The sequence below is a fragment of the Rissa tridactyla genome, chromosome 3, assembly GCF_028500815.1.
Source record: "Rissa tridactyla isolate bRisTri1 chromosome 3, bRisTri1.patW.cur.20221130, whole genome shotgun sequence".
Lineage (NCBI taxonomy): Eukaryota > Metazoa > Chordata > Aves > Charadriiformes > Laridae > Rissa > Rissa tridactyla.
This window is the reverse complement of record NC_071468.1, coordinates 19,129,266-19,154,955: the sequence shown is the minus strand read 5'-3', so window position 1 is coordinate 19,154,955 and position 25,690 is coordinate 19,129,266. Positions and strand designations below refer to the sequence as shown.

At 45.1% G+C, this 25,690-nt stretch overlaps 1 protein-coding gene across 4 annotated transcripts in view; it reads right to left on the bottom strand.

Annotated features, from left to right (window-relative positions):
- Positions 1-4,427: 4,427 nt before the first annotated feature.
- COMMD1 (copper metabolism domain containing 1) overlaps positions 4,428-25,690 on the bottom strand; it is an 83,871-nt gene continuing 62,608 nt past the window's right edge. For 3 of the 4 annotated variants that reach the window (XR_008465804.1, XM_054197411.1, XM_054197412.1), the window contains one exon: positions 4,428-4,563. Coding sequence is in view for 3 of the 4 variants with exons in the window: in XM_054197412.1 (XP_054053387.1) it covers positions 4,456-4,563 (108 nt within the window). In the remaining variant the exon portion in view is untranslated. Of the gene's footprint in view, positions 4,564-8,145; positions 8,245-25,690 lie in introns of all 4 variants that reach the window. The other variant, XM_054197408.1, reaches the window with a different exon arrangement.

Genomic DNA, 25,690 nt, shown 5'->3' with positions numbered 1-25,690 from the left:
GCAAAAACCCTCCCGTGAAACAGAATAAAAGCACAACCGTTAATTCTGGTATTTACACTTGCGAAAAGGACCTGTAAGGTAGAGAAAGGAAAAACAGAAATGTAAAATAAAATGAGACTAAGTAACCTGAACAATGAGAAAGTAAATCAACACCAAAATAAAATAAGTATGCCTCTGCGTCTGCTGCTTTCCATGGCCCAAAGCCTTATCAAATATAGTGCTTGCTTGGCTTGGATTTGGAAAAACATGGTGTGCCTAAATTATTATTTTTTTTTAAATACAGATATGCCTAGGACAATACTTCAAAAATTCCACAGTTCTGGGAATATGCGGACCGAGAAAAAAAGAAAATTGGGCTAAGAAGAATCTCTTTGCCAAGCAGAGAGCGAATGCGGGGATTGCCAATCGTGTAATGTGTGATTGCAGGCACCAGCACTCGCAGATATTTTAGGGAGCACCAGATCGTAAACGAGTGGCAACTTGGAGGAATTCCCATAAAACCAGAAGCGATTGCATGAATAAATTGCAGGGCATTTTAGCGGTGCAAAAGGTGACATCTGAGGAAGATCCAGCCGAAGGTTGCCAGGAAGGCAGCATGTGGCTGCTGCTTATGAGTCTTCCGTAAGAAGCAGCGGAGACTGGGATAGGCTGCACATCTGGAGTTGCACATCTGGAGTCATCACATACACGGTGGCAGAGCTGCAGCAGCAGCGCACGCTCGCGGTGGGGCAAATCCACCATGGCTTCGGCGAGTTATCACTCGGGAAAGCGCCAGCAAAAGTGGGACAGGAGGAAATGGTGGGTGCCGCCGGGTGCCATCTGCCTGGCCGCTCCCTGCCCTGCCTCCACCAACACGATGCAGGTTAGATGCAATGCCCAGGCTTTGATTTGAAACCAAGCCTGCCCCAGCCTGGTGGCACAGCGCTGTCCCGCTCACAAGTAGGTTTTACTTGTTATTAGAGCAGGAAGGATGGAGATTTGGCAGACGGCAGGCAGGTATGAAAGGGAGTTTTCTGAGGTTAAGGATTCTGGAGCATGGCATGAATTGTGTCCCAGCTCCTTCCCTGGCTGCTTTATAGGACCAGGCAGGGAAATGTCTCCCAGGTGGGACTCATGTAGGGGCTCTCTTTCAGCCCTTCCTCCAGCTGCTTCTCCATCTCCCTCACTTTCCTCCTCTGGCTCTGCTGAGCTGCTCCTGTCCCTGCTGTAAATCTACAAACTGCCTGTCAGGCTCTACCGGCAGCTCAGAGCACATGGCCGCTTCCCTGGGGAAAGAGGAAGAGGACGAGTTGGACCTGGTGTCACACTGCTGGCATGGCTCAGCTGGGAGCTGGTGCCATGGTTGGCAGCTGTGGTCTCCCAAACAGGATGAAGCCCCTATGGCCAACAGGGCTGTGCTGGGATGTCTGCTTGGACAGCCCCACACAGGAGGCCAGCATCCACACACGGCCCCAGCCACAGCGAGAGCAGCCCAGCCATGGCACCAGTGTCCAGGCCAAGTCTGGTTTACATCTGGGCTTTGGGGAAGGAATTTGAAATTTCTCCTGAAGCGCTTAAGCAGCAGCTTTCATTTGTCAACACCACAGAGATATGTAGCAGGACCATTGATAGCTAGTAACACCCATGAATCCCAGTAAAAAGCCACGGGTGCTTGTGTCCTTCACTCAAGGAAGCAAAGCAGAGCAGCATCGGAGGCCTCTTCTCCAAGTTCAGCCGAAAGTGGCCAATAGGTTCAAAACTCTGTAGGGAGGGACAGATGGACGCACACACAACATAAACCATCTCAGCAGGAAGGCATGGTCCTGCTCAAGGGGGAAATCTGTTCTCCGTGCCCCAGCAGCAGCTGGGCGTTACAGCAGCCTGGGCGAGCGCAGCATCCTCTCTCCCTGCCCATGTCAAACCTCGTGAAGCTGAAACGATTTTGCTGCCCAGTGACACTCCTGTGCCCTTACCCAGGGCCAGGCGGAGTGTGGTCCCCAAAACACTCGCTTTATTTTTTCCAGTTTTGCGTGGTAGTTTACAAACTTCCACCAAGAAGAAAATCAGGAGTATGAGATATTCATGAGAGAGGGGACTGGGAAGAGAGAGAAGCATCCACCCACAAAAACGTGCCCCTTTTTAACTTCTCACCTCTACTAGGAAAGTATCCAATTATTTCTTAAATGACCCCGACTTTTTTTGCCTCAGCCTTGTTGCTTGGTTAGCCATTTCACATATTTATTATTCTTTGTATGAAATAATACTTCCTGACATCTGTTCCCAGTTTGTTTCTCTTTAATTTCCATTTATAGCACATTTTCCTATCCTCCGACCATGTTAAAATAAAACAATAAGTATGTTTGACACGGTGCAAGTTACTTAAGATCATGATCCTTCCCTGACCTTGATTTTTTTATTTTTTTTAAACATGCTGTAAAACACAGAAAAACATTTTAATGAGCTTTGACGGAAAAGCAACTGGAAAGCTCAGAGAATCGGCAACCACTCAGCAATTCACAGCCATGCTGGCAGCCGGTTACCCGGGGACCAGTGTGAGGATTGGTTGGTGGTCACGGTCCAGTGCCACTCTGACAAGTATCAGCTGGAGGCGGATGGGGAAAGCGAGGAGCTGTGGGCTGCGCGGTCCCTCCGCAAGGCGGAGGTGGCTGTAAGAGATGGGGTGGCAGTGGGACAGGCAGGGGAAAGGAGATGTTAATTCCCAGTGCAGTGATAGAAATTGGCTTGGGTGATGCTTTCCCTTCTGACCAGGCAGATGGGAAAAGGTGCCCTTCCCTTGCTCTGAAGAGAGAGTTTGCTTCCAAACGCAATCTGGCAATGCCACAAGCAATAAATTCACAAGGAGAAGCAATGAGGAGTGCTTTAGTTATGGCACAAGAACATTTTATGTTGTCACCTCCGTCTTGGTACAAGCCCTCGATATAATTTTAGCTCAGGAGGAGGCTGCTTATGAAGCTAAAATAAAATGGAAAGAATCAGTGTAGCCTCCAATCAAATGTGTGCACGCGCCTTCCCATTAAGTAACAAAGCAAAACACCGACCCAGCGTCATCTCCAGCTGGTTCATCACCGTTTTATGGACTCTGAGGCAGTTCTCTGGTAGGGACCAACATGCTCCATACAAGCGTCCGCCTGCACAGAACAGCCCCTCTAGGTCCTCCTGCACCGATAACCCGGTAAGCGTGGTTCTGCATCCTGCTGCAACAAGGCCAACAAGGCTGCACCCCTGAACGGAAACATCTGAAACTGAAAACATTTCTGCTCAGTCCTCTTCAGTGGGAAGGGCAGTGTTTGCTCTGCAGTCTGGCGCTATGGCAGAGATGTGGGTGCTCATAACAGCCAAGAGCCAGAGCAACCTGGGCATTTCAGATCGCAGTGCCCTGTACGTACCTTCTCTGCTGCTGGAAGCTTTCTTCATGCAACTATTGTATTGATTAATTAACCTGCCAGGTTGCCAAGGGCGTTTTCCTTTTACCCAAATTCCATGCTGAACATGCACACACTAGAAAACCTGGGTTTAACCTGGGGCTTTTTTGAGGTCAAGACAAATACTGTGACAACCAGGACTAAGAGCAGCCAAGTTAAACTGTGCCCTGACAAAGCACCATCCTCTCAAACACACCGTGCAGCTCGGTGCCAGGGCTGCACCCCTACAGCTCGAGAGCCGGAAGGCTGATGAGGGTGGATGGCGTTCAAGGAAGCAGGTCAGAAGTGGCTTTGAAGGCTCTCCAGCAGGTTGCTGGATCAGGCACTCAGCATGAACCAAAAAGCTGCTCCTTTTGGGAAACCAGCGCCTGCCACCGCCCGAGAAATGCTCCTGCTTGTCCCCTGGCTGCCTGCAGTGTCGGGAGGGTGTGATTCAATGGGCCAGCAAGGTTGGCCACCTCACGCCCTTGGGAACTGTTTAATCCTCAGCAGCACAAAGGCTCGCAATTACAAAAATACGCATTTGTGTCTCTGCTCCCTGAACTCGCTGCGCTTCATCTACTCTCCTGGGCTCTAAGCTCTAAGCAGGCAGACTTCACATGGGTGGATTTATCCTACGTAGATGGTTTGAAAGGATAAACATGAGTCCCCCCTAGTCTGCCTGTTTCTTCTGCTCTTTTCTCCCCTGCCACAACTGGCCAGTTCACCTTTGCTGTTAATTCAGCCCAGTATTTACAGGATCTGGAAAGACTCAAAAATTGATTGAGGGGGAAAAAGAGAAAAGCTACGCTACGCTCGAAGGCCTGATTATGCAAAGCTTTATGCGAACAACACTGCCACTGCCTTGGTGAATAGGCCTGGAGGGGGGGAAAGAGAAAGCTTCACAGTGTGAGTTAGCCCACACTTGGTTGTGAATGCATTGTGCAGTTATAACTGGGATTTAACAATCATTACCTATTTTCTGTGCAGAAACAGGAATTATGAAAAAGTGCCGAGGGTCATTCGTTCTCTGAGTTGCAATCTCTTTATTTGGTTAAGTGGTCTGAGTCAGCAAAGTCATGCTCTCCTCTATTTCCGAGAGTTTCTTCAGCATCTGGCTCACCTTGGCCTCATCGAATTCCAGACAGAGAAACTCCGATTCCTACAAAGCAAAAGTGCAAGAACAATAGTTGAGAAGGATGACAGTTTTTCAGGCATACAACAGAGGGAGAACAGCGAGTTCTGGTTTCCTGACGATTTGTGTCCTGTGTCTCCATTTTTCCTGGTACCACTTAAATAACCTCAGTAGACCCAGAGGTTGGCTACGCTAAGCGAGAGCAGGACATGCCGGCCGACCAGCCAGCAGCTGCCAAAGAGGACACAGGAAGGCTGAGCTGTGCCCGCCTTTCCTTTCAATGCAGGCATCAGTTTGGGTCTTTCCTTAGCTGCAGACTTTTGCAAAACTTGTAGAAATTTAATTGTATCTGAGACTTTCAGTTTTCCTTCCAATCTGGTGATTGCCCAAAGCTGTTGCTGGGAACTGCAAAGTGGTCAGAGCCACCGCACAAAGCTCGTCACATATAAAAACCAGACTTAATACCGGGAAAAACAAGAATCCAAAACACAATCTTGTACAGGACATTCCAGTCTGGACATTCAGGAGGGTTTTATATTCTCTTACACATGGCCTCTACTGTCAATGTAAACATAGACGCAAGTTAAGAAGCAGCACTGATTTGCTCTGAGAAGTCCTGCCACATCTTAAAAAGTAGTTGTTCCCTGTTAGGATGGATGTTGGGATACAGTAAAAGGATCTTGTCAAAGGCCCAGAAAATAAAGAATATCTATTAAAAAAAAAAAAAGTTCTAATGATATGGAGCTCATTAATAAACACCAATGCGAAAAGGCCTCCTGAGCTCTCCAGTCCATTAACCTCACCTGCTGGTATGTCTATAGTTACAAAATATTTCCCATAGTGATTCTGGCAGAAGAAAGGTTTGAGATTGCCGGGAGTGTGACTGTGTACTAAAGGTCGTTCCAGGTGAAGCACTATCAGTGACAGTGGAACAAAGTGAAAATATTTGAAAAATCAAGTGCAGCCAGTACAGAGGGAGGTTTCCTTCGGAGACACTGGAATAGTTTTAGCCGTCGGAATCACTGTACAGCCACTGAATTTCTATATCTAACACAGACTCTGTGGTACTTAGAAGAGTAGAAGGGCATCTCCCGGTCTCATATGTTTTCTACCAGGCTAAAATTTCTATCAATATTTCAAAATATGTTTTTTCCATACAACTAGAATCTACCCAAACCATCACAACTTCATCCTTTACATTTATGGAATTAATATTTAATACACAAGGATAAAATCATCGGACAAATTAAACACATCAATTTTTACTCAGGACATTTTAGAACTGCTACAAGCATTTTCCCCAGGCATCAGGAATAGTTTTACCTTTTACCCTCTCTCGCTCTCCCAAGGATTCCTGGGTTGTTTCATTTTTTTGTAAGAACCAAGCCAGCAAGTGAGCTACGAACTAAAATGCTGACAGAGGCAGCAAGGGCATCATTTTGTGTGTAATTATCACGAAAGGCACTGCCAGAAGAACGCTAACGGGAGAGAAACGAGGTGCCAGAAGTCAGTGATCATGAAACCGAGCCTGTGATGTGCATGGAAAGGTTGTACCGGACATTAGTCACACGGGGAACTACCACAGTTCCAAGGCAGAAATCAAAATGGTGATTTAAACTTTAAAACTTGAAACTTTCTAAGAAAGAAGAACTTGTACAATGAGAGTGGCATGCACTTCAAGCTTTTTTTGTCTTCAAATATCACTGTCTCTCCCCTAATGCTAGTACTTAGGTGCCGGTAAGCCACATACTGTAGCTGCCATTGGATGAGTCAGTCCGTGAAATGTTTATTATCTTATCCACTATATGACCAAATCAGCCAACAGAGCAAGGTGCAGAGATCAAGTTACATATTTAGTGTTCGGGTGCTTCTAATTAGAAAAGGTTTTGTAGAATTAAGGAGAACTTTGACTGAATGAAGTATCAGTAAAGTTCAATGATAGTCACGTAACTAAATATATACCACATAGAATATGCAGATTACTAGGAAAGGCCTTTGCCTGAGCAAGCAATTAGTCTCATAAACAGCATTCTATTGGAAACTATTACTGTAGGTTGTGTTTGTTTTTTCGAATTAATTTATAACATTACTTAATACATTATAAAAAAATATATACTATCTCTCTATAATATTACTTAGTACATTACAAAACATCACAAAAGTAGCATTAAACATTCAAGATCAATAACAACACAGATGAGACATCTAGGACTTGGAAGCAAGGGCTTTCTTGCACCGTTTTTTTCTTGTCCTTGACAACAGTTACCAACACGTCTTATGGAAAATACCTTGTATAAAATACCTCTGCAAAGCACAATTACAGCAAAGCATAATTATAGCTGGTCACTGTGCAGAAAGAAAATGTTTGGTGAGGAATTTGACAGCTTAACTCCATTTGGCAGTGGGCTTTCTTGTTAGTTTCCTGTCTGATTAGGAGTGCACTGAAAAAAAATCTAGGTCAGATCTGCCTGAAGAAGATGTGTTTGCAGGAGATTGCATAAGAAAGCCTAAACGAAACCCTGAAATTTCTCTCTATACATTCCTTGATTAGGAAGCACTGGAAAAGTCAAATCTCAAGCAATCCGTTAGTTAACCCCTTAGGTGCTGTGAAGCATCGTGCTGAAACCGGACCACAGACCCTCGCTGGAGTAAACCGTTCTCCACTGAAACGAGCAGAAACGGGCAGCGTCAGCTCAAGCAGTGCAACTGCTGCAAATTGGGACTGCAAAGCCAACACCTCCTCTCTTCCCCCTGCTAATTCCCCCCAAGTTTTAGCATCCTTGTTTTCCCAGACCTGACTGGAGAAAAATTTTGAGCTCACTTTCACAGAAGAGCTACTGCAGAAGCAGAAACTTTTCTCACCAACCTAAACCAATCCCAATATCTGTAAGGCGTTACAAGTCCTGCTTCACAGGCAACACCTGAAAACAGATGTTCTCTCTGTAACCTGACCTCTCTTTCCTCCACGGCCACTGGCTAATGTCTATCTCGACTTTTTATGGAACGAGTGGTGGAGCCACACTACGCAGCCCTGGGTCACGGTCCTCGACAGGACAAACTCCAAGGCCACAGCCCTGATGATTTCTGCGGCTCTCCAGCCACCGCTGTGCACCCCAAGTCACGTGAGCCCGTCAACATAGACTTCCCCATGCAACCTTTAAGCTCTGTATAAGCTGATTTTAGGGTTTAATCACATGGTGAGTGTGAGTGGACAGGAGAAGACCGAAGCTCCCAGCTCTGGTGGAGATGTTTTTGCATGAGCCTAAGGCACAAGGAGGCTTTTTTATTCCCTCTTCAGGCTTTGTCAGTTAAAAGGAATGTAAATTGAGGAAAAGGACACTCTTGGATTACACTAAATCTCTTCATGCCACTTTATACAAGTGTAAGTGTACTCATAAAGCATACTTTTATCTGTAAAGCAGCTAAAACTTTCCTATGTGGATTAGACGGCATCTAAACAGTAATGACACTCTCACATGGACAGACTGGAAGAACTGAGACAGAGAAATGCATGGTTTGTGTCCTTAGGTACTTTTTCATATAAAAAGCAGTCACATTTTAAAACCATACACAAAGAGAACACAGACAATGCTGTGTGCCCATGCTCACCTCCGTCCGGAGTGAGCATAGGGTCCACATCCCATGGGAACAAGCCCCCTCACAGCTCCTTGATTTGGGGTCCCAGAGGCCACTGACATCCGGTTGCCACTACCAAGAGGGGACCACAAGAAGAGAACTGCTTCAGATCATGTGGAAGTGGAAGAGCAGAAATGCCGCAAACTGGGACCCACAGACCTTGCCCTGAGTGACCAGGAGGGAAGAAGAAACCTCAACAACACCCCGTGACAGGCAACCATCAGCCAACATGCCAGGCCCATGCATAAAAGCCTTCTCAATTTGGTTGACAGCTGGCTGAGTGTAAGCCAGCAGTGTGCCCAGGTGGCCAAGGCGGCCAACAACATCCTGGCTTGTATCAGCAGTAGTGTGGCCAGCAGTAGGGCAGTGATTGTCCCCCTGTGTTCGGCACTGGTGAGGCCCCACCTCGAGTACTGTGTTCAGTTTGGGCGGCTCACTACAGGAAAGACACTGAGGTGCTGGAGTGGGTCCAGAGAAGGGCAATGAAGCTGGTGAGGGGTCTGGAGCACAAGTCCTACAAGGAGCAGCTGAGGGAGCTGGGGTTGTTCAGCCTGGAGAAAAGGAGGCTGAGGGGAGACCTTATCGCTCTCTACAGCTACCTGAAAGGAGGCTGTAGCCAGGTGGGGGTCGGTCTCTTCTCCCAAGTAACAAGCGATAGGACCAGAGGAAACAGCCTCAAGTTGCACCAGGGGAGGTTTCGATTGGATATTATGAAAAATTTCTTCGCTTAAAGGGTTGTCAAGCATTGGAACAGGCTGCTCAGTATCACCATCCCTGGAGGTATTTAAAAAACGTGTAGATGTGGTGCTGAGGGACATGGTTTAGTGGTAACTTGGCAGCGTTGGGTTAATGGTTGGACTCGATGATCTTAAATGTCTCTTCCAACCAAAACGATTCTGTGACTCCATGATTCTAACTTGATGTGGTGCTCGTAAGATCATTAACAGCTGTTTGTAAAGGAATTATCCAATCTTGAACTACCAGGAAAGCAAACTCTTTAGACAGTGAAAAAGCGCTAGCTTCTGATGCCTGTGTGCAAACACAGACAGACAGGTACAGACGTGGACTTCTACACCCAGACAGCTGCTTCCTGCAGCAATGGGAGTATCGTAGTTTCTTGGGTCTTCCACCTTTTGGTACAGGCAAAGCAGTCATCTGCTCTGCAGAGGCTGGGCTTCAATGTAATTTCATTGCTCTGGAAGATACATTATTCTCCTGTCTTAGGTTTTGCATTAGATTTGGATGTTTTAAAGATTTAGTTGCCCCTTGCATAAGTGAAAACCAAATCTGTAATGTCACCAGAAACCCAACTTGGCTTCAAACATCCTGGTACCTTTCATTGTGATTAAGGACCCACATTAATTTCCAGCCTTCCCAATTTTTTTGGTCAATGAAGACATTAAGTGGTTTTGGAAAGGCTTAGCTGATACAACAGTTTTACATCTGCAGTTATGCATTTGCTTGCTAGCAAGGAAACCTTGTTATCCTTATTAATAGTTTTTGATACTGTGGTAAGCAAAGTGCTTTACTTACGGAGGGCTTTTTCTTAATTAAAAGAATTGCAGAGGCCAGAATTTCAATAAAAGTTATTAGCAAAAGTAGTAAAGTGTTGCCTTTTTTTGGGCTGAAGCCCAACCATTCAGTGATATGCGATTAACATCAAAAGGAACTTATTTCTCCACTTCTTATTCAGATGTGCTAAAGCGTCAATCAAAGAAATTTCTGGCATAACATTTCCTATAGAAACAAATTTTGCTGCTTTTTAACAACTGCTGATTTCCTCATGGCTAAGCAATAAATAACAAATTCTTTAGTAATCCATGTCACTTTTCCTTCCAGATCACTGAATATTCTGCAGCCAAGCAAATCTCCTACCTACTCTCTTAATCAGGAAAAATACCACGTATATATTACCTAAGTAATCAAGTGGTAAATAGACTCTAGGGTCTCAACTGTCAAACCTCTCAGCATTTTATGTTAGCTTGGATAGTAAAAACAGCAGGGAATACCTCCAAAAAGATATAATATTCTACCGTAATGTGCCAGGAGACAACCACGTATAGTTTTCCACCTGAACAGCTGCCCTGGTCTGCTCTGCAGAAGAGGTGGTGGGCCAGGAGTCATCCGCAGATGGCATCTGGCTGACCTGCCGCAAGTCAGCCGGCGCCGATCTGCGGTAGGATGCATGCGGCAGCTCGGCAGGAGCCCGGCAAGAGACAAGGAGCCCCCTGCCAGCCCCCCACCAGCCCAGCGGGGTTTCACCGCTCCTCCAGGGATGCTACCAACTTCCCAGCAAGCGCACCCAGCGGCGGGCACCCTCCTGCTGCAGAATTAGGTGCCAGGCATCTTGCTGGGACGGGCTTATTCTTTGGAGCAGGAAAAAGTACCGAAATCCATAGAATGAGAACTTGCCTTTGGAGGATTTGTAGGAGTTGTATGTCTCAATATTATACGCCTCACGTTCAGAAGGAACACAAGGCTATATGAAGCTGCATACATTACAAACTAGCCAAGCATTTTGTTTCAAACAGAATAATCTCTGTAAACTCTTATCTAAAAACCACTTTTGTACTTTTACGAAGAAATTGTGGGCTTCGCTTATATCAAAGCAGCAGGGTTAGGGTTAAATCAGCAATGTATATGGCACCAGATGAATGTTTTACAATTCACAATAGAGGCAAATTAGGTTGCAAACAGAGAAGCCAGCAGGGGGGTAAACAAAACAATCCGGGAGAAAGCTGCTTGGTACAAGGAGCCAGTCACTAAGACATCCCACAAGCCTGACTGCGGTCAGGCTGCATCACACGGGGGCGAGGACCACAGCAAACATGCAGGGGAATGCACGGCACACTCATCTTCTCCAGCAACAAACACAGAAACACGCAGAAACAAATGTCATTTGGTTTCCAAGGTATTAATTAAACAGAAAAGGCAAAATGCTGATTGCAGAGTCAATCCAGAGCCTATGATTTTTTTTTTCCTCCACACTTTTGCAAAGATGTATTAAGATACTGCTTATTTGGAGTGGGAAGAAACATACGCGTGGGCCTTGATCTAACCTGCATCAGCGGCATGAGTTAGGATTACCAAAAAATCTTTGGGTTTATCTGAAAATGTCAACTCTCCCACCTCCTCCAAAGTTGCTAATTAGATTTAAATACTATTTTAGTAAAAAACCTGCAGGGACTACCCTGTAAGTAATATCCTAAGTCACAAGTGTAATAGTATTTCAGCAGGAAAATCAATAATGGCCATCAGCTCCCGCTCTACACCTTGTACCCTCACAGAGAGGCACCCATGCTCCCTCCGGCTGCCGGCTCAGCACCAGGGCGGGTTTTGCTTGTGCCAGTACGGTCCAGCTTCCATTCTCGCAAGCAACAATCGCACGTTCTCAGCTATCCCTTTTTTTTTAATTTCTTAATCACTAAAAGATTGTAATTGTAGTGGAAATAGCCAGTGAGGAAATCTAGAGAATCAGCAGAGGGGCAGCGCCGACCTGACAGTCATAACTTTGTCACAACCTTAACTTTGCAAGTTAAAAGAAATACAAACCAGTCAAAGTCCTTTAGACCTCTTTTAAGTGCTCCACCAGGGTCACTTGGCTCATTTTTAAGTGGACAAAGCAGAAGGTGGCTTCGGTCATTCCTCGACACATGAGCGCTGCTGGGAACAGGGGGATCCGAGCCCACTGGCTCCGGTGTTAAAAGGAAGCTGGCAAATAGCCCCCGTCACACCAGCAACCCGGCCACTGCCAGAGGATATTAATAGCATGCTCCTTGTTAGAGTTACTTCTCTAACACGGACAGAAACAATAAGATATTACCTTCAAGGTTTAGCTGGACCTGCTTAGAGGCTTGCATGACAAAGAAATGCAAATCTTAATTAAAAAAAAGAAAAAAGGAAAAAGAAAATCCCAAACACCCTCCCCCATCCCAAAAAAGACAAGAGAAAAGAGATTAAAAAAAAATAATCCCAACATAACCCCGAATTCAAAACCGGAAATTAGACACTTTTTCAAAACAGTGCAAGGACCCATTTTCCTTGGAAAAGGCACATCTAAATGTCATTTTTGCAATGATGCTGCCAAGCTCTACCGCAGAAGCCTCCCCTCATCGTAGACTAATCTTACTTACTCATTACTGTGTGAATTTGCTATTGTACTGTTTGATGGCAGAAAGTAAATAAACCCCCCTCACCTCACCTCAGCATTATTATTGCTATCACTTGCTTCAAACCCTATCTTTGGAGGGTTGACACCTGGTGGAGTCAAAAGTGACTCACCAAGGAAGCCTGGTTAAGAGGTTTTGTCCTGCTACACGCGGCTTTACGTGCAATGCTCTCCCACGTCCCTCTTCCACCCAAACATCTGTGGGAGCTGCTGGAGGAACGTCAAAACCCACTGCGAGTTACATTCCATCTGCTTGTAGACCACCAAGGGTGGAAGATCCCTCCCAGCACTGAGCGCCTCCTGGCTGCTCCAGGTTTGCTTCTCCAAGGAAGAGTTGCTCATGCCATTCCTAGTAGGACCAGGGGGAGAGGGAGACAGAAATGACCTGCATAATTCATGTTAAAAAAAAAAAATAAAAGATAATGCATAAGTTATCATGACAATGTTCTCAAAAGGAGGAAAAGATGACCCCAAAAGAAGAAAAATCTTGGATCTGAGCTTATTTTTTCTTCTTCAAGAACCAGGGTAATAACACATCGAACCCAGTGATTCATGCTAAATGGAAATATTTCCTGTCGGATGTTTAAAAGAAATGTATTTTTACTGCTTAGATTCTCAGATTAGGAACACCTGATAAGTGGTAAAAAGAAAAAAAACCACCCTGGGCTGCCACAAACCAATGCAGGGTGATAAAAGTACAAGCCACTGCATCGAATCTCCTATCACACTGCATCCATCGTGATCGCACTGCAAACCTCAGGGGTTATTTTTAGATTCATTAATATTCTGCAAAATATACTGGGGCACAAGATAATGACAGCAAAGTCTAGATAATTCCTGAAAAATTGGAATGGATGGCAATCCACTGATTTCATCTGACCACATCTCTGACAGTACTAAATTCATTATTTTTAATTCAATTCATAGCTACTTTTGCATCAAACCTATAATCATGGCCTTCAAAAACTCTAAGGGAAAGTGCAATTCATTTCCATAATACTGTATAAAATAAAGCACAAATTTTTGGAACTGAAAGTGCCTTCTAATTCTTCCACATGATTCTGGTATTACACAGGCCAAGAATCTCTTAAGCAAATGATTATTACAACCCCACGGAGGAAAAAAAAAAAGTTAACCCGCTTGTAGATTTTTTAATACTTTTATGTAACGTCAAGCCTGTAATATCACAGATTAAACAGATAAAGGATTGTAGAAATTCGTATAATTCCAGGAGCGTAAGACTAGGTCTCTGATACTGCACAGCAAATGTCATGTCATTTTGCTCTGACGTTATCAACCTACTGAAAATAGTCTACCTGGTATTTTATATTTACATGAAATATAAGTATTTATGGATGCAGAGATGCACATGCTTTAATCTGATGGCCTTTGTGTGTTTTGGAAGCATGGGTTTCTTTTCAGAAAGGGTTACAGGGAAAAAAAAACCCAAACCATATTTTAATCAGTATAACTAATTAGAAGGAAGCGTACACTGTAGTTCTTATACGTTTCATATCAAAGAATTCATAAGAATAAAACAGAACAAAGAATTAACACGGAAAAAAGACAGCTTAACACTTTCATGCAAGCTTTATATACTTTCTATATGGCTATGCTGTTTTCAAACTGGTGCTATGAACCTGCATTGGTTTCTGTAAGCATTCCAACTTCCTCTCTTTTCGATTTTTTTTAAAAAAAATCACTTTGATTTGTACCCGCTTCCTTTTTTTGAACTTCTTTAACCTTATGTATTCCCCGTATCCTGGCCGGAGAGCAGCATCCTGCACCGTGTGCTCTCCCTGCACAAACTCTGCTTTACAGGGGTCACTTCTCCACCCTTCCCCTTACAAACCTTCTCCCACAACGCACAAACACAGCAGCTGACAGCGAGCTAACGGTGGACGTCCAACACGGGTAATTACCCTACGTCTGTGATTAGCGATCTCCTATTTCTTTTCATTATTGAAAGAGTGCTCAGTCATAACCGCTGTGTTCCAGATGCTGCTAGGACACTGCTCATTTGTTATTGATGTTGATTGGCCCAAACCTTCACTTCTTTTGGAGAAAACACCGCAAATGTCTTTCCTCCACAGGCAAAACACATTCAAACACCCCAAATGCTGAGCCACCTCATACGGCAATTTGCTGTGCCCAGAAAGGAAAGGTTACAAAAGTCACAGTTCTGCTGGTACCAACGAAATTCAGAAAAAAAAAAGAGATGTGGTTATGTTGATGAAATACAAATTTAATTCTCATCTGTGGATGACTCTTTGCAAGATTACACCTGTAACTTCTTACGTGGGCTTATCTGATTGATTACCACTTGCTAAACTTGCTTCCCTGGTTCCTCCCTTTTGTCACAGAACCATAGAATCACAGAATGCTTAGAGCTAGAAGCGACCTTGAAGATCACCCAGTTCCAGCCCCCTGCCCTGGGCAGGGACACCTCCCACCAGACCAGGTTGCTCAAAGCCCCATCCAGCCTGGCCTTGAACACCTCCAGGGATGGGGCAGCCACAGCTTCTCTGGGCAACCTGGGCCAGTGTCTCACCACCCTCACAGGAAAGAATTTGTCCTCATATCTAATCTAAATCTCCCCTCTTTCAGTTTAAAACCAATACCCCCTATCCTATCACTACACTGTCTTATCAAGAGTCCCTCCCCAGCTTTCCTGTAGCCCCTTTAGGGACTGGAAGCGGCTCTAAGGTCTCCCTGGAGCCTTCTCTTCTCCAGGCTGAACAACACCAACTCTCCCAGCCTGTCCTCACAGCAGAGGTGCTCCAGCCCCCTGAGCATCTTCGTGGCCTCCTCTGGCCCCGCTCCAACAGGTCCATGTCCTTCTGCTGTTGGTGGCCCCAGAGCTGGAGGTAGCCTTGTGGGGGGTCTCCCCAGAGCGGAGCAGAGGGGCAGAATCCCCTCCGTCGCCCTGCTGGACACGCTGCTGGGGATGCAGCCCAGGGTGGGGTTGGCTTTCTGGGCTGTGAGTGCCAATGTCTTTAAGTAGTTGAGACTAAAGTTACCCCATAAAATGCCTTTCCAAATCTGCTGCGGTCAGTGGCCCTCATTTATGGCTGTCCTCTGTTGAAGAGCGGCGTGCATTTAAATGTATATAACATAGAAAGTATTTTGGCTTCCTGTCTGTTCACAGTTCAAGTCACTAATTTTAAAACCGTGAATTTCATAGGGAATTCCCAGTGATTCCTCCAACCCTGCAGTCAACCAACTTCACAAATGTGGAGTGACTGAATTGCGTTAATAATAATTGTTTAAAAATAGCCCGGCTTGTCCTCCTGAGTCCCACACGCCAACACTGAGCACCCAAGCTATGGCTGCAAAGTTAATCAATCAACCCCGTGAAGCTGCATCCGCTTCATTTCAGCACTTGGTAAACAGGCAAAGAGATGCAGAACCCAAAATCCCTCCCACATAGCCACAGTTTGAGATATCTACCCTGTTTTTCAGAAACTTGCAATGTTTTTAATAGTGCTCCATACCTTTTCAACATGGCTCCCACCACCTGTGGTTGTAAGCACGTGGCTCTTGGCAGATTTGTCCGCATTTGCCTCTGGCACCCAGAAAACGGGGAATATCTCTTTGGGAAACAACTGTGAAACGCTCGTCTGTGGCCAGCTTTACCCAGCATCATACCAGGTCTCTGCGGACTGAAATAAGCCAGAAGGTCACGTGTTTCAGTGTCATATGCATGAGGTTGTCTCTTGCCTGGTGTCCTACCCTTGGGTAGCCTGTTCATCAGCCCAAACCCAGAGCCAAGTACCTACAGCAGCGCCCAGAGCATCCAGAGGCTGCATTTCCACTCTGGAACATGCTCAACTCAGGCAAAGTCCTCTAGGAATTGAGCTGCTGGACAAAATCTCTATCAAGGATGCACAATTAAGATTTTCAGAGACCACTAACTTGTTCAAGGCAATTTATTTTTTTCATAAGGGCACCAAGAGGCAAATCTCTGACCTTGCTGTAAGCCTTGAGCTTACTATTTCACAGATTTTTTTCCCCCAAAACCATTACGACATTTCTTATATAAAAAGATATTTCAGGAGAAACCCCCAGAACATTTTCCCTTCCTAGTCTTGTTCTTGGAGATGGACAAACCAGTTTGGGGAAGGATTCAGCTTGGCAAGGGAAATACTGACCGTGTCAGTTGCTCAAAGCTGAAGGCCACCAAATATAGGGTTGGGTAATCCTAACTAAAGGCACTGCCATCCCCGTTGCCTTCTTTAGATGGGAATGGAGTTGTGACAAGAGAACAAAAAGTGTTACAATCTAACCCCTGGGGCGGAAATGAAAAGCAAGACATCTCTGTATCTAAACTGATTTAAAAAATTTAATGCAAAAATAACCTCCCCCAACTCCTCTCTGCCCCTGCAGACACTGTTCTGCCACAGAACGCACATCAAGGCTGTTTCCAGTTGAGCCCCAGCATCTTTGAAAACACAGCTGAGCTCAACAGTTCTTTCAAACCCTAAAACAACAAGTGAGTTGGGATGTTTAATCTTTAACAGAGGCATTTTTCTCCTGCCGGTTGGGTGGTTTGAAGTCAATAGGTGTAACAGCATGCAAAATAAATCACTTCACCTGCTCAGTCTGCTGAGACGTTCTTGGTGACGCTGGTATGCAACTGTGGTTGGGTCTGCAGCCCAGTTGTTATGTAGATGAAGGTGTAAACAAGCAGAGAGTTAAAATTGCCAACTAAGAAATGCATCTGCTTTCTAACTATTCTTTGCACAAACTTTGTTTCCATTAGGGAAGCTTAAAAGACCTCTATGAAGATGGGCTGCAGAGATTTGTATCATTTTGTGTGGACGTTAGGGAGAAAGCCCTGCTCTTCCCCTGTCCTGCAGGCACGGCCGTTTCCTCTTTACAACAAGAAGGAAGAGGCTGAGACTGGGAGAGCTGGGACTCTTCAAGGTCGAGGCTTAGTGAGGGAGAATTTAGGGAGAATGTATTTAGGGGTTTATGGTAAATTTTTGGAAATCATGGAATAGTTTGGGTTGGAAGGGACCTTCAAAGGCCATCTAGTCCAACCCCCATGCCATGGGCAGGGACACCTCCCACCAGACCAGGCTGCTCAAAGGTCCATCCCGCCTGGCCTTGAACACCTCCAGGGATGGGGGGCATCTACCACCTCTCTGGGCAACCTGGGCCAGTGTCTCACCACCTTCAGCATAAAAAATTTCTTCCTTAAATCTAGTCTAAATCTACCCTCATAGACCAGTCATCACTGGTCTAACCCCCATTTGGGAGATGGTACGTAAAAGCTTTATGTGGAATCACATTAATTCTGTAACTCCAGTCCCCCAATCACACCAAAAGTGTAAACTAGACTGAAAGTTTCACATTGTTTTTCCTCCTTTGGAAGAAAGCTTTTGGGGATCCTATGCAATTCCATTGTCTGTCACAGGATGCAATCTTAGGGAAATAGAGGCTGAAATGTCCTGTTTAACATTTGTATGTGTCTTTCTCCATGGGAATGCCCTAGCGCATGCCTACAGATACCTGGCAGGGCTTAAGAGGTTTTAAAAGAAAAAATAATACAGTGATACCTACAAATTTCACTAAACTGTACTGAGACAGAAAGACAGCATTAAAATAAAATTAAATTACCTTTGTATCACTGTGAGATTTGAATCAACAAGTATGTTTAACAACTAAAGGAAATACAGAGTGTATTTCTGGCAGGGTACCAGGTTCTCATCTTACTCCTTAATCCCATTTTTCTCCAGCTCGTCTCAGCTCCCCCACCGCCGGTAGTCCTTCCACTGCCGCTGCTCACAAGGGTACCAGAGACTAGAAAGCTCCATCATCATTTATGCAAGCTCTGCTGTGTCAGCTCTTTAACTAACGAAGAGTCTCTCAGTGGAGCTGCTGCAAGGTGATGTACTTTCCTCCAAAAGTCCCCTGCAGGGGACCTTAAAGGGTAAATGTCCTTCCTCACTTATGGTCGCTGCCTTCCTGTGCTGATCTGCATTTTTCTATTTCTGTCTTGTTTGACAGCTTGTACTTGTCTTCTTGCACCACATTCTGTTTGGTCGAGTTTTTTTAAGCCAGCTCACGGAGCTGAGATAGCAGGCTATAGCTTTCTCTGTACATGTTTAACCTCCAAATACCTAGGCCAGCCTCTGTTTTTCAGTCTTGTAGCACTTAATTGCAGTATGAAATTAGTCTAAGAAAAAGAGAGCCCTTACTGGATGGATCTTCTCTTTTACTCTAAATTCAGCTTCTCTAGTGAGAACATTAATCGGAACTGGAATTCATATTCATTACATTTTAACATCCCTGTTATCTAACATGGGAGTCATTCAGCGTTGCACAAAAAAGTCCTTTTCAGAATCAAGTTTCAACTACTTTGTGATATTATTTACTATTTTCTTAAACGTATTGGAAGGTACCGTATTATAACATCGAATCCTCTGTGCCACTGGGGCATATATTTGTTATGGGGTATCGTCAAGACTGCACTTTGCAGGCTGTGCATTTAGTTAACTCTTAATTACGCAAGGAAATTTCTGCGCTTTTAACTTAACCGTTTATTTAATCAAATCGGCGTCAACCACGTTCTTCTCCGTTACTGCAGTATCTACTGGCAGGAAAACAGGAATGAGTTGTGGGCTTAAGAATTGCTCTTATACCAACTATGCACACATGGCTTAAGTAAACTGCATTTAATAGTCTCACAGCCAAGGAACTCAGTCAAAACCTGAGCAGAGAATACCTGACCTTTAGGAGCCTGCGTGACTTGGGATCCTGGCGTGTTCTGGCTGAGAGCACTATCAGCTTGACGGCTGAACAACTTGGTTAGCACCCCCCAAAACAAATCTCTCTCGCTCCCGCGCAGCTCTTCAAATGTCTTTGTTTAGCCGTTATATAAAGGATTCAAGTGCCCGTTAATGTCCTGCCTAAAAGTATTACACCGAATATAAAAGCTGAGTGGAAATTAATAACTTAAGACAGTTCAAGTGGCCTTATTTTCCATGACAGCGGGCAATGCTGGCTCCTGTCGATGGCAATGCCTAGAAGATCTGGGCTTTTCCACTCCAATCTGTCTCCAGCCAAGACCATACCTGGTTTGATCAAAGAGACCAAAGATTAAAATGACTTTGAATCAGCATTTTGGAATAAGATGCGTTTAAAACCTTCTTTTCTCCTCCTTTCTGAACTGTGTGCCCTGTGGTCTGAAAGGCACCTGGATTGCCCGAAACAGAAGAGCAGATGAAGGAGGGGAGCAGAAGGCTTGTTGCTGAAATACTTCAGCACGTGGAGCTGCACCAAAAGGGCAGCGGTGTTTATTTTGGTCGCTGCAAGTTTTGCAAGCGGTTACTAAAGGCCATGCAAATCCTCTGCTGGTTTGCGTCTCCGAACAGGGACAGGCAATGCCTGCAAAAAGTCCACTATTCAATAAGACTATATTCTTGCACATCAGCTCTTAGATCAGCGTGACCCAGCTGCAGCAAATACATTTGTGCCCACAAAATGGAATTTTTTCATAAAGTAATTTTTTCAAGGGCATCTCTTTATGCCCGTCTATCCCAGCTGTGTCTGCAGCATCACAGCGATGCCAGGCATCCCTTTTCTCGAGGGTATTTTACCACCTGGAGGGGGAGAGAACACGAAGCCTGGCAAAACAGATCCTCCAAGGTAGACACCCCACCAGCAGCATCCCCGTCTCCTTACAGAAACATTAACCCTCTGTCCTCGGCACACAGACGCATCACACAAATCTGGAATTACACACAAACATGCCTCTAAATGGAGAGAGAAAAGTTACCCTCATTTGGGCAGAAGGGCTCATCTAAAAATACAGAAACACTGTACCAAGCGCTTGAAAATATGCCTGCAGTTCAGCACGCATTGAGCTGGCTTTTCCTTCCTAAAATATATAACGAGACAAAGTGGTCAGGCCAAACAGGCTTTTTTTTTTTTTTCTTTTTCTTTTTCTGTTTTTAGGGCATTTATCTATACCCTTTCTGATGATCTGAAAGTAGAATTTATGGGGACAAAAGGGACAACTCAAGAGTTTCGCTGCCACTGCAAACACATATTCTCAGCGGGACCAAAATAACTATACTTGTTTCTTTTTAGCAATTCAAATGTATGAACTGACAAGGGGTGAAAAACCAAATTGGAAAAAAAAATTGTTTTATTTCATTTTTGGTAGTTATTTTCTTTTAGAATGCAAACTGCTGCTTTTCGATTCACCATGAGAAACCTCCCACAGACAGGAGGGCAGCCACGTATTCATAGTCCGGCCTGTTTTACAGCCCCTCCAACAGTGCTGCCATTGCTGTTCCAAAGCCTCGGGACGGGCATCGCACTCACATTTATCAGCTAAACAGCAGCTCTTGCTGGGTGCGGTGCAAAGCCCACTAAAAACAGTGGGAATCTCTGCACCGACTTCAGTGACCTTTGGATCAAATCCACCAAAATATCAGTGTTACGTGCCGGCAGGGAGACACTGGAGCAATATAGCTCTCTGCTGAAAAAAATGGAGAAGCTACAGATTTGCATTTTCCTTTCCCCTTTTTTTTTAAACACAGAATGTGTCCTTGCTAATATTTGCTGCGTGATATGTAACTCCTCCTTTTTTTTTTTTCCCCCAGCCTCCCTCCTTGTGTAAGAGGAAAAGCAAAGGCTGGCAATGAAAGCTGAAGCTGTAGGTGCAATACTGCAAAGAGATTAGCGTGGGAGGACACTTACGCCTGTGCAGAATCCCACTGAAGTCAAGGGGCCATAGGCTCTGCCCACACAGCTCGCTCTGCCTCAGCTAGTATCGCAGCTTTGTTTTATTCAAGCTGCTAGTTCAAAATTCATCCTAGAAATGAGGACAGGCAATAGAATACGAACCCTGCATTACAGTCAATGCACCACACCTGGATTCATCTGTTTTAAAGTCTAACCAGGACAGATCAGGACACCGGTTCCCAGCACGATCCCAAAACCAGCCTTGCCACGGAGACTGTTTTAACACTTGGCACTTCATGGTCTTCTTGACGGGCATCACGTTGAACCGTGTCTTTTTTTAGAAAGAGAAAAGATTCAAAGAAAAGTTATATAATTTTGGTTGACCTCTCATTCTCAATTCAAGGCCAAGAGGTACTGAAGTAGAAATCATTTCCATAACTGAATTGCCAAGCAGTCATTTAACAATTAATAAGTGATCTGCTCGGAATATGAATACTGAATATGAAAATAAGTGTGTAAGAACTGGAGATACCTCTGCACAAGGAAAGGCTGCAGCTCCTCCATGTCTGATATTTAATTGGTTATTTCTTTCTTTTTCTCCCCATGAACAAGAGGAGGAGAGGGCGATGAAATATAAAAGAACTTAACCACTTCTCCAGAGGAAAATGGAGATGATGTGAATGGCTCATTTAACTTTCTGCCTCTTTGAAGCAGAGAAGAAGTCTCTCTTTTTTTTTTGTCTCTCCACAACAGCAATCTTTCTTTTTTGGTCTGCATCCACAGTTTGGACATCAGCATTGAGCAGAACAGACGCGTTTCTCATTGGTAGCAAATCTGTAACGCCACAGCCCTCTTCTCCTGCATCAACAAAACCTAAGGTTTGTGATGGGTTCCACTTGGCAGATGTAAGGTCACCGCTCCTGCTGTACGAGTGTTTCACCTCCTCCCCATTCCTGCCATCAGACTAAATGTGTCTTCCTGGGAGACACCAACCCAAGCACCGAGGACCTTGCCTCGTGGTCCTCATGCTGGCCTGGCACGTCGTGGCCATGAGGGCGCAGCAACACCATCCTATGTCTTCTCAATTCAGCTCTTGAGTGGAGGGAGGGACAAGAACCAAGTCACGATTTGTAGCAGCCCTCAGATAAAAGAAAAATGAGTTGTGCTGTCACTTAAGGTAGGGAAAAGAGCAATATTACAAAACCCAAGGCTCCCCCTTCCCTGTGGAAGCAGGGAGCAGGAGGAGGATATGTGCTACTCAACACTGTGGCCTGGTTGTAGGCAGCTGTCCTGAAGTGGAAGTATAATAGAATTTGTGAGTGGGGCTGTGTCCTTAAATGTACGTGTTTCTTCTCCTTTCACACACCAAAGCACTACACCTTTTTAATCCTTGCCAGCCTCGGGGTTTCTACCGATGGCTGATCTTTCTGCTGCACTTTGACCAAGAGACACTAACAAAGCCAGGACTACCTCTGCACCCCAGTAATAAAAATACTTGTTTCTGTTTTAAAGATCTTGCTTTTCAGTTCCCCTGCTTACTGTCCTACCAAAGGGCTGGGAGGTAACGGAGATTGTACGGAAAGATTTGGACTATTCTGGGGGATGGGGGAGCAAAGAGAGGCCTGCATATAAAATAAAAAATGGTGATGAGAACAGGGAACGTCTGCATCCCCTCCCTGCCGGCGGGATTTTCACACCTCTCCTCACCCTGCTAATGCCTATTACATCTTTCTATGTCTATTACATCTTTCTTCAAGGTTAGGAGACAAGAGCTAGCACAGATTTTGCAGCAGCAGTAAATAATTAAATGTTCAGGTTTATTTCCTCCCTCCCATTTTTAAGCTTGCTTTTATCTGCACTCCTGCTGAATGCCAAACAAGGATGTTCACTGACCATCCAACCCGTGCACCCTCAGCACTCCCTTCCTTCGCAAGCCTTTACAGCTCACGTGGAGCTCAGAGAGGTTTACAGAATCCAAATGACTCCTTCTTGGAAGCACCATTCCACCTCCCCTCCAGAGATTTTAAAAAACCTCATCCTGGCTATATTAATTAGCAAAGCTGTGTTCAACACGTGGCAGCTGCTGTTTGTATCTACCGCAAAACCGTAATGATCGTGGCTGCCCCATCGCTGGAGGTGTTCAAGGCCAGGCTGGATGGGGCTTTGAGCAGCCTGGTCTGGTGGGAGGTGTCCCTGCCCAGGGCAGGGGGGTGGAACGAGATGATCTTTAAGGTCCCTTCCAACCCAAACCATTCTGTGATTCTATGATCCATTTCTCGGAGCCTGGCAAACCATTTGCAGGGAGAGCGCAGGAGGATGCATCGGCAGCGCTGCAGACGAAGTGAGAGGCGCATTGCCCGGGCTGCACGGGGAATGCTGGCAGGAGCTTGCCTGCATTATGTTTGATGCAGAGCCAAAAGCAGCGCTTTGCATTCAGGAGGACTAAATCACTCACAAATTGAAAATCAAGTTTGATAAATAGCTAAGAAGTTTTAAGAAAAATGGACACGATGGCACGCAGGGCTTATTGCATTCATTCTTCTCCACTGTAGGCTCGGTAATGTACTGCTGGATGTTATAAAATGTGCCTTAATTTTCTTGGATAAAAGGATTATCCTGAGATAAAGTATGCTGGGAAGCAGCTTTACATTTGGAAGAGCCTTTCTCCCCACAGGCCCTATTAGCAGTTTTGGAAACAAGTTGCAGACATGTAAAGAAAATTTTACTACAGTGATATTTTCTAAAATATCAACCTGGGTTATGAAAACAGTGTTTGTGCTGTAATGAGCTCCTAAAATAAATGGGGAGTGAAGATGGCATTTTTGGCCTCCTTCAGTGGATTCTCCAATGAGAATCATCTTCTTGATGAGAACTCTGCCTTACCCTTTAATGGGTTTGTGCTACTTCTGTATGCACCCGTTTAACAAAGGGCTGTAGTTAAATGCTGATAAAATACCTTATTTTGACATTACAGACCTCAGCTTCTCATTTCAAACCAATGTGGTGGCAGCAATGGGTTTTGTTTGGGCTTTTTATTGCCGTTGTGGCAGCAGAGCAGGGGAGGACACCGGTCACCATGAGCATCCCCTGCACCAAAAAAGTAACAAGGAAAGAGTAACTTCCAAAATAGTAACTTCCACTATAGCTTTTAACAAAGCCAGTCACTCACACGAAGAAATCAAACACATATTCGGTGCACCATAAACACAGAACCACACACCCCTGCCAAAAAACATCCCAGAGGTGCTTTCCAGAAGAAACTTTTAATGTACTGTTGAATCCTGTGCTGTTGCAAAGGCATCGATAGAAATTGCAGGACACTGTTGGATGTTAAACACCAAAATAGTTACAGACAACATTAGACTTGGCTTTTTCTTCTGTAACCTCACTGGGTTTATCTTCTCACGCTGCTCTTCTCCGTATGATTTCACAACAGACTGCAAATGCTGGAGGGAAGAGAGGCTGGACAAACCGCTCACTGGTTGTCTCTGAAGGTGGGTATTACTGCCTTGGCTGTCTTGATATATAGAAAGCATAGAATCAGATCTGAGGAAACTCTGACACAGCCGTCTTGGAGATCATTAAAAAAAAAAAGATTTCACCGAACTAAAAAGAAAAGTTCAGAGCTATGTGAACGCTTTGGGAGAATTTAATAGCAAAGCATCTGCGATACCTGGCGAAACTCTGTCTAACATTTCTTCCCTCTGCCAAGAAGAGTTGTCCTTCGCTGAACTGGGGGTACCGTATCCTTGACTTTTATAATTTGCACTGTAACTTCAGGCAATCCTATGCAACTTTTTGATCTTACAACAGACCTGGACACCAGTGAGGTTGATGAGGTTGAACCAGGTTGAACCAGGCAAATTCCAGAGACGCCTGGAGAGTTATAGCCGGGGGGCGACCAGCCCTACACTTCATTCCACCCAAGCACATCGGACCCTGAATTCTCAGGCACTCCGGTATTTTTCTTAAATGCATCCTCCCCATCACGGTTCACCACCTCTTTTTGACTCAAATGGTTAGTCTGTATTTTGGGGTCTCTTAAGACAGAAAGCTGACATAGACCGAGAAACGTGTGTCTGCGCGCGTACACACTTTGTAGATATGTGCCCACAAATGTGTATTTACAGGCACTGGGTTTTGTTCAGCAAGATGCATCAGGATGACATTTCTTTGCCTCCCCTTCCAGGCTTCCTTCCAGTCCCCGCTCCCTGCAAAAATAAAATGCTCTTCTCCTTTCCCATCACGTAACCACCCCAAACCTTTGCGAAAACCATGCCAAAGGTCCTGCTTTTGGCGTGATAACCTCTCTGCATCAAGCTTTGTCATCCATATGATCGCTGAATAGCTTCTGTGTGCACTTTTTGTGGCAGGTGGCTGTCTCCGAAAGGAGCTGACCATCACAGCCAGTCTCTTCCCTGGCATCACAGGCACTGGGAAGTACACATGGTGTCCAACACCGTGGGAAGGTCTTGACCAAAAGTGTAACTGGCACCTGGGAAGGCACATTTTGGATAAGGAGCTGAGAGCTTGAGGGTGTTTGCTTAGGGCAGCCATTGCCTTGTTGCAGTCACACCTCAGGCTGGAAAGACTCCATACTTAATCCTGAGCAGCAACTTCACGGATGCATTTGAAGCTCAGAGAGCACGAGGT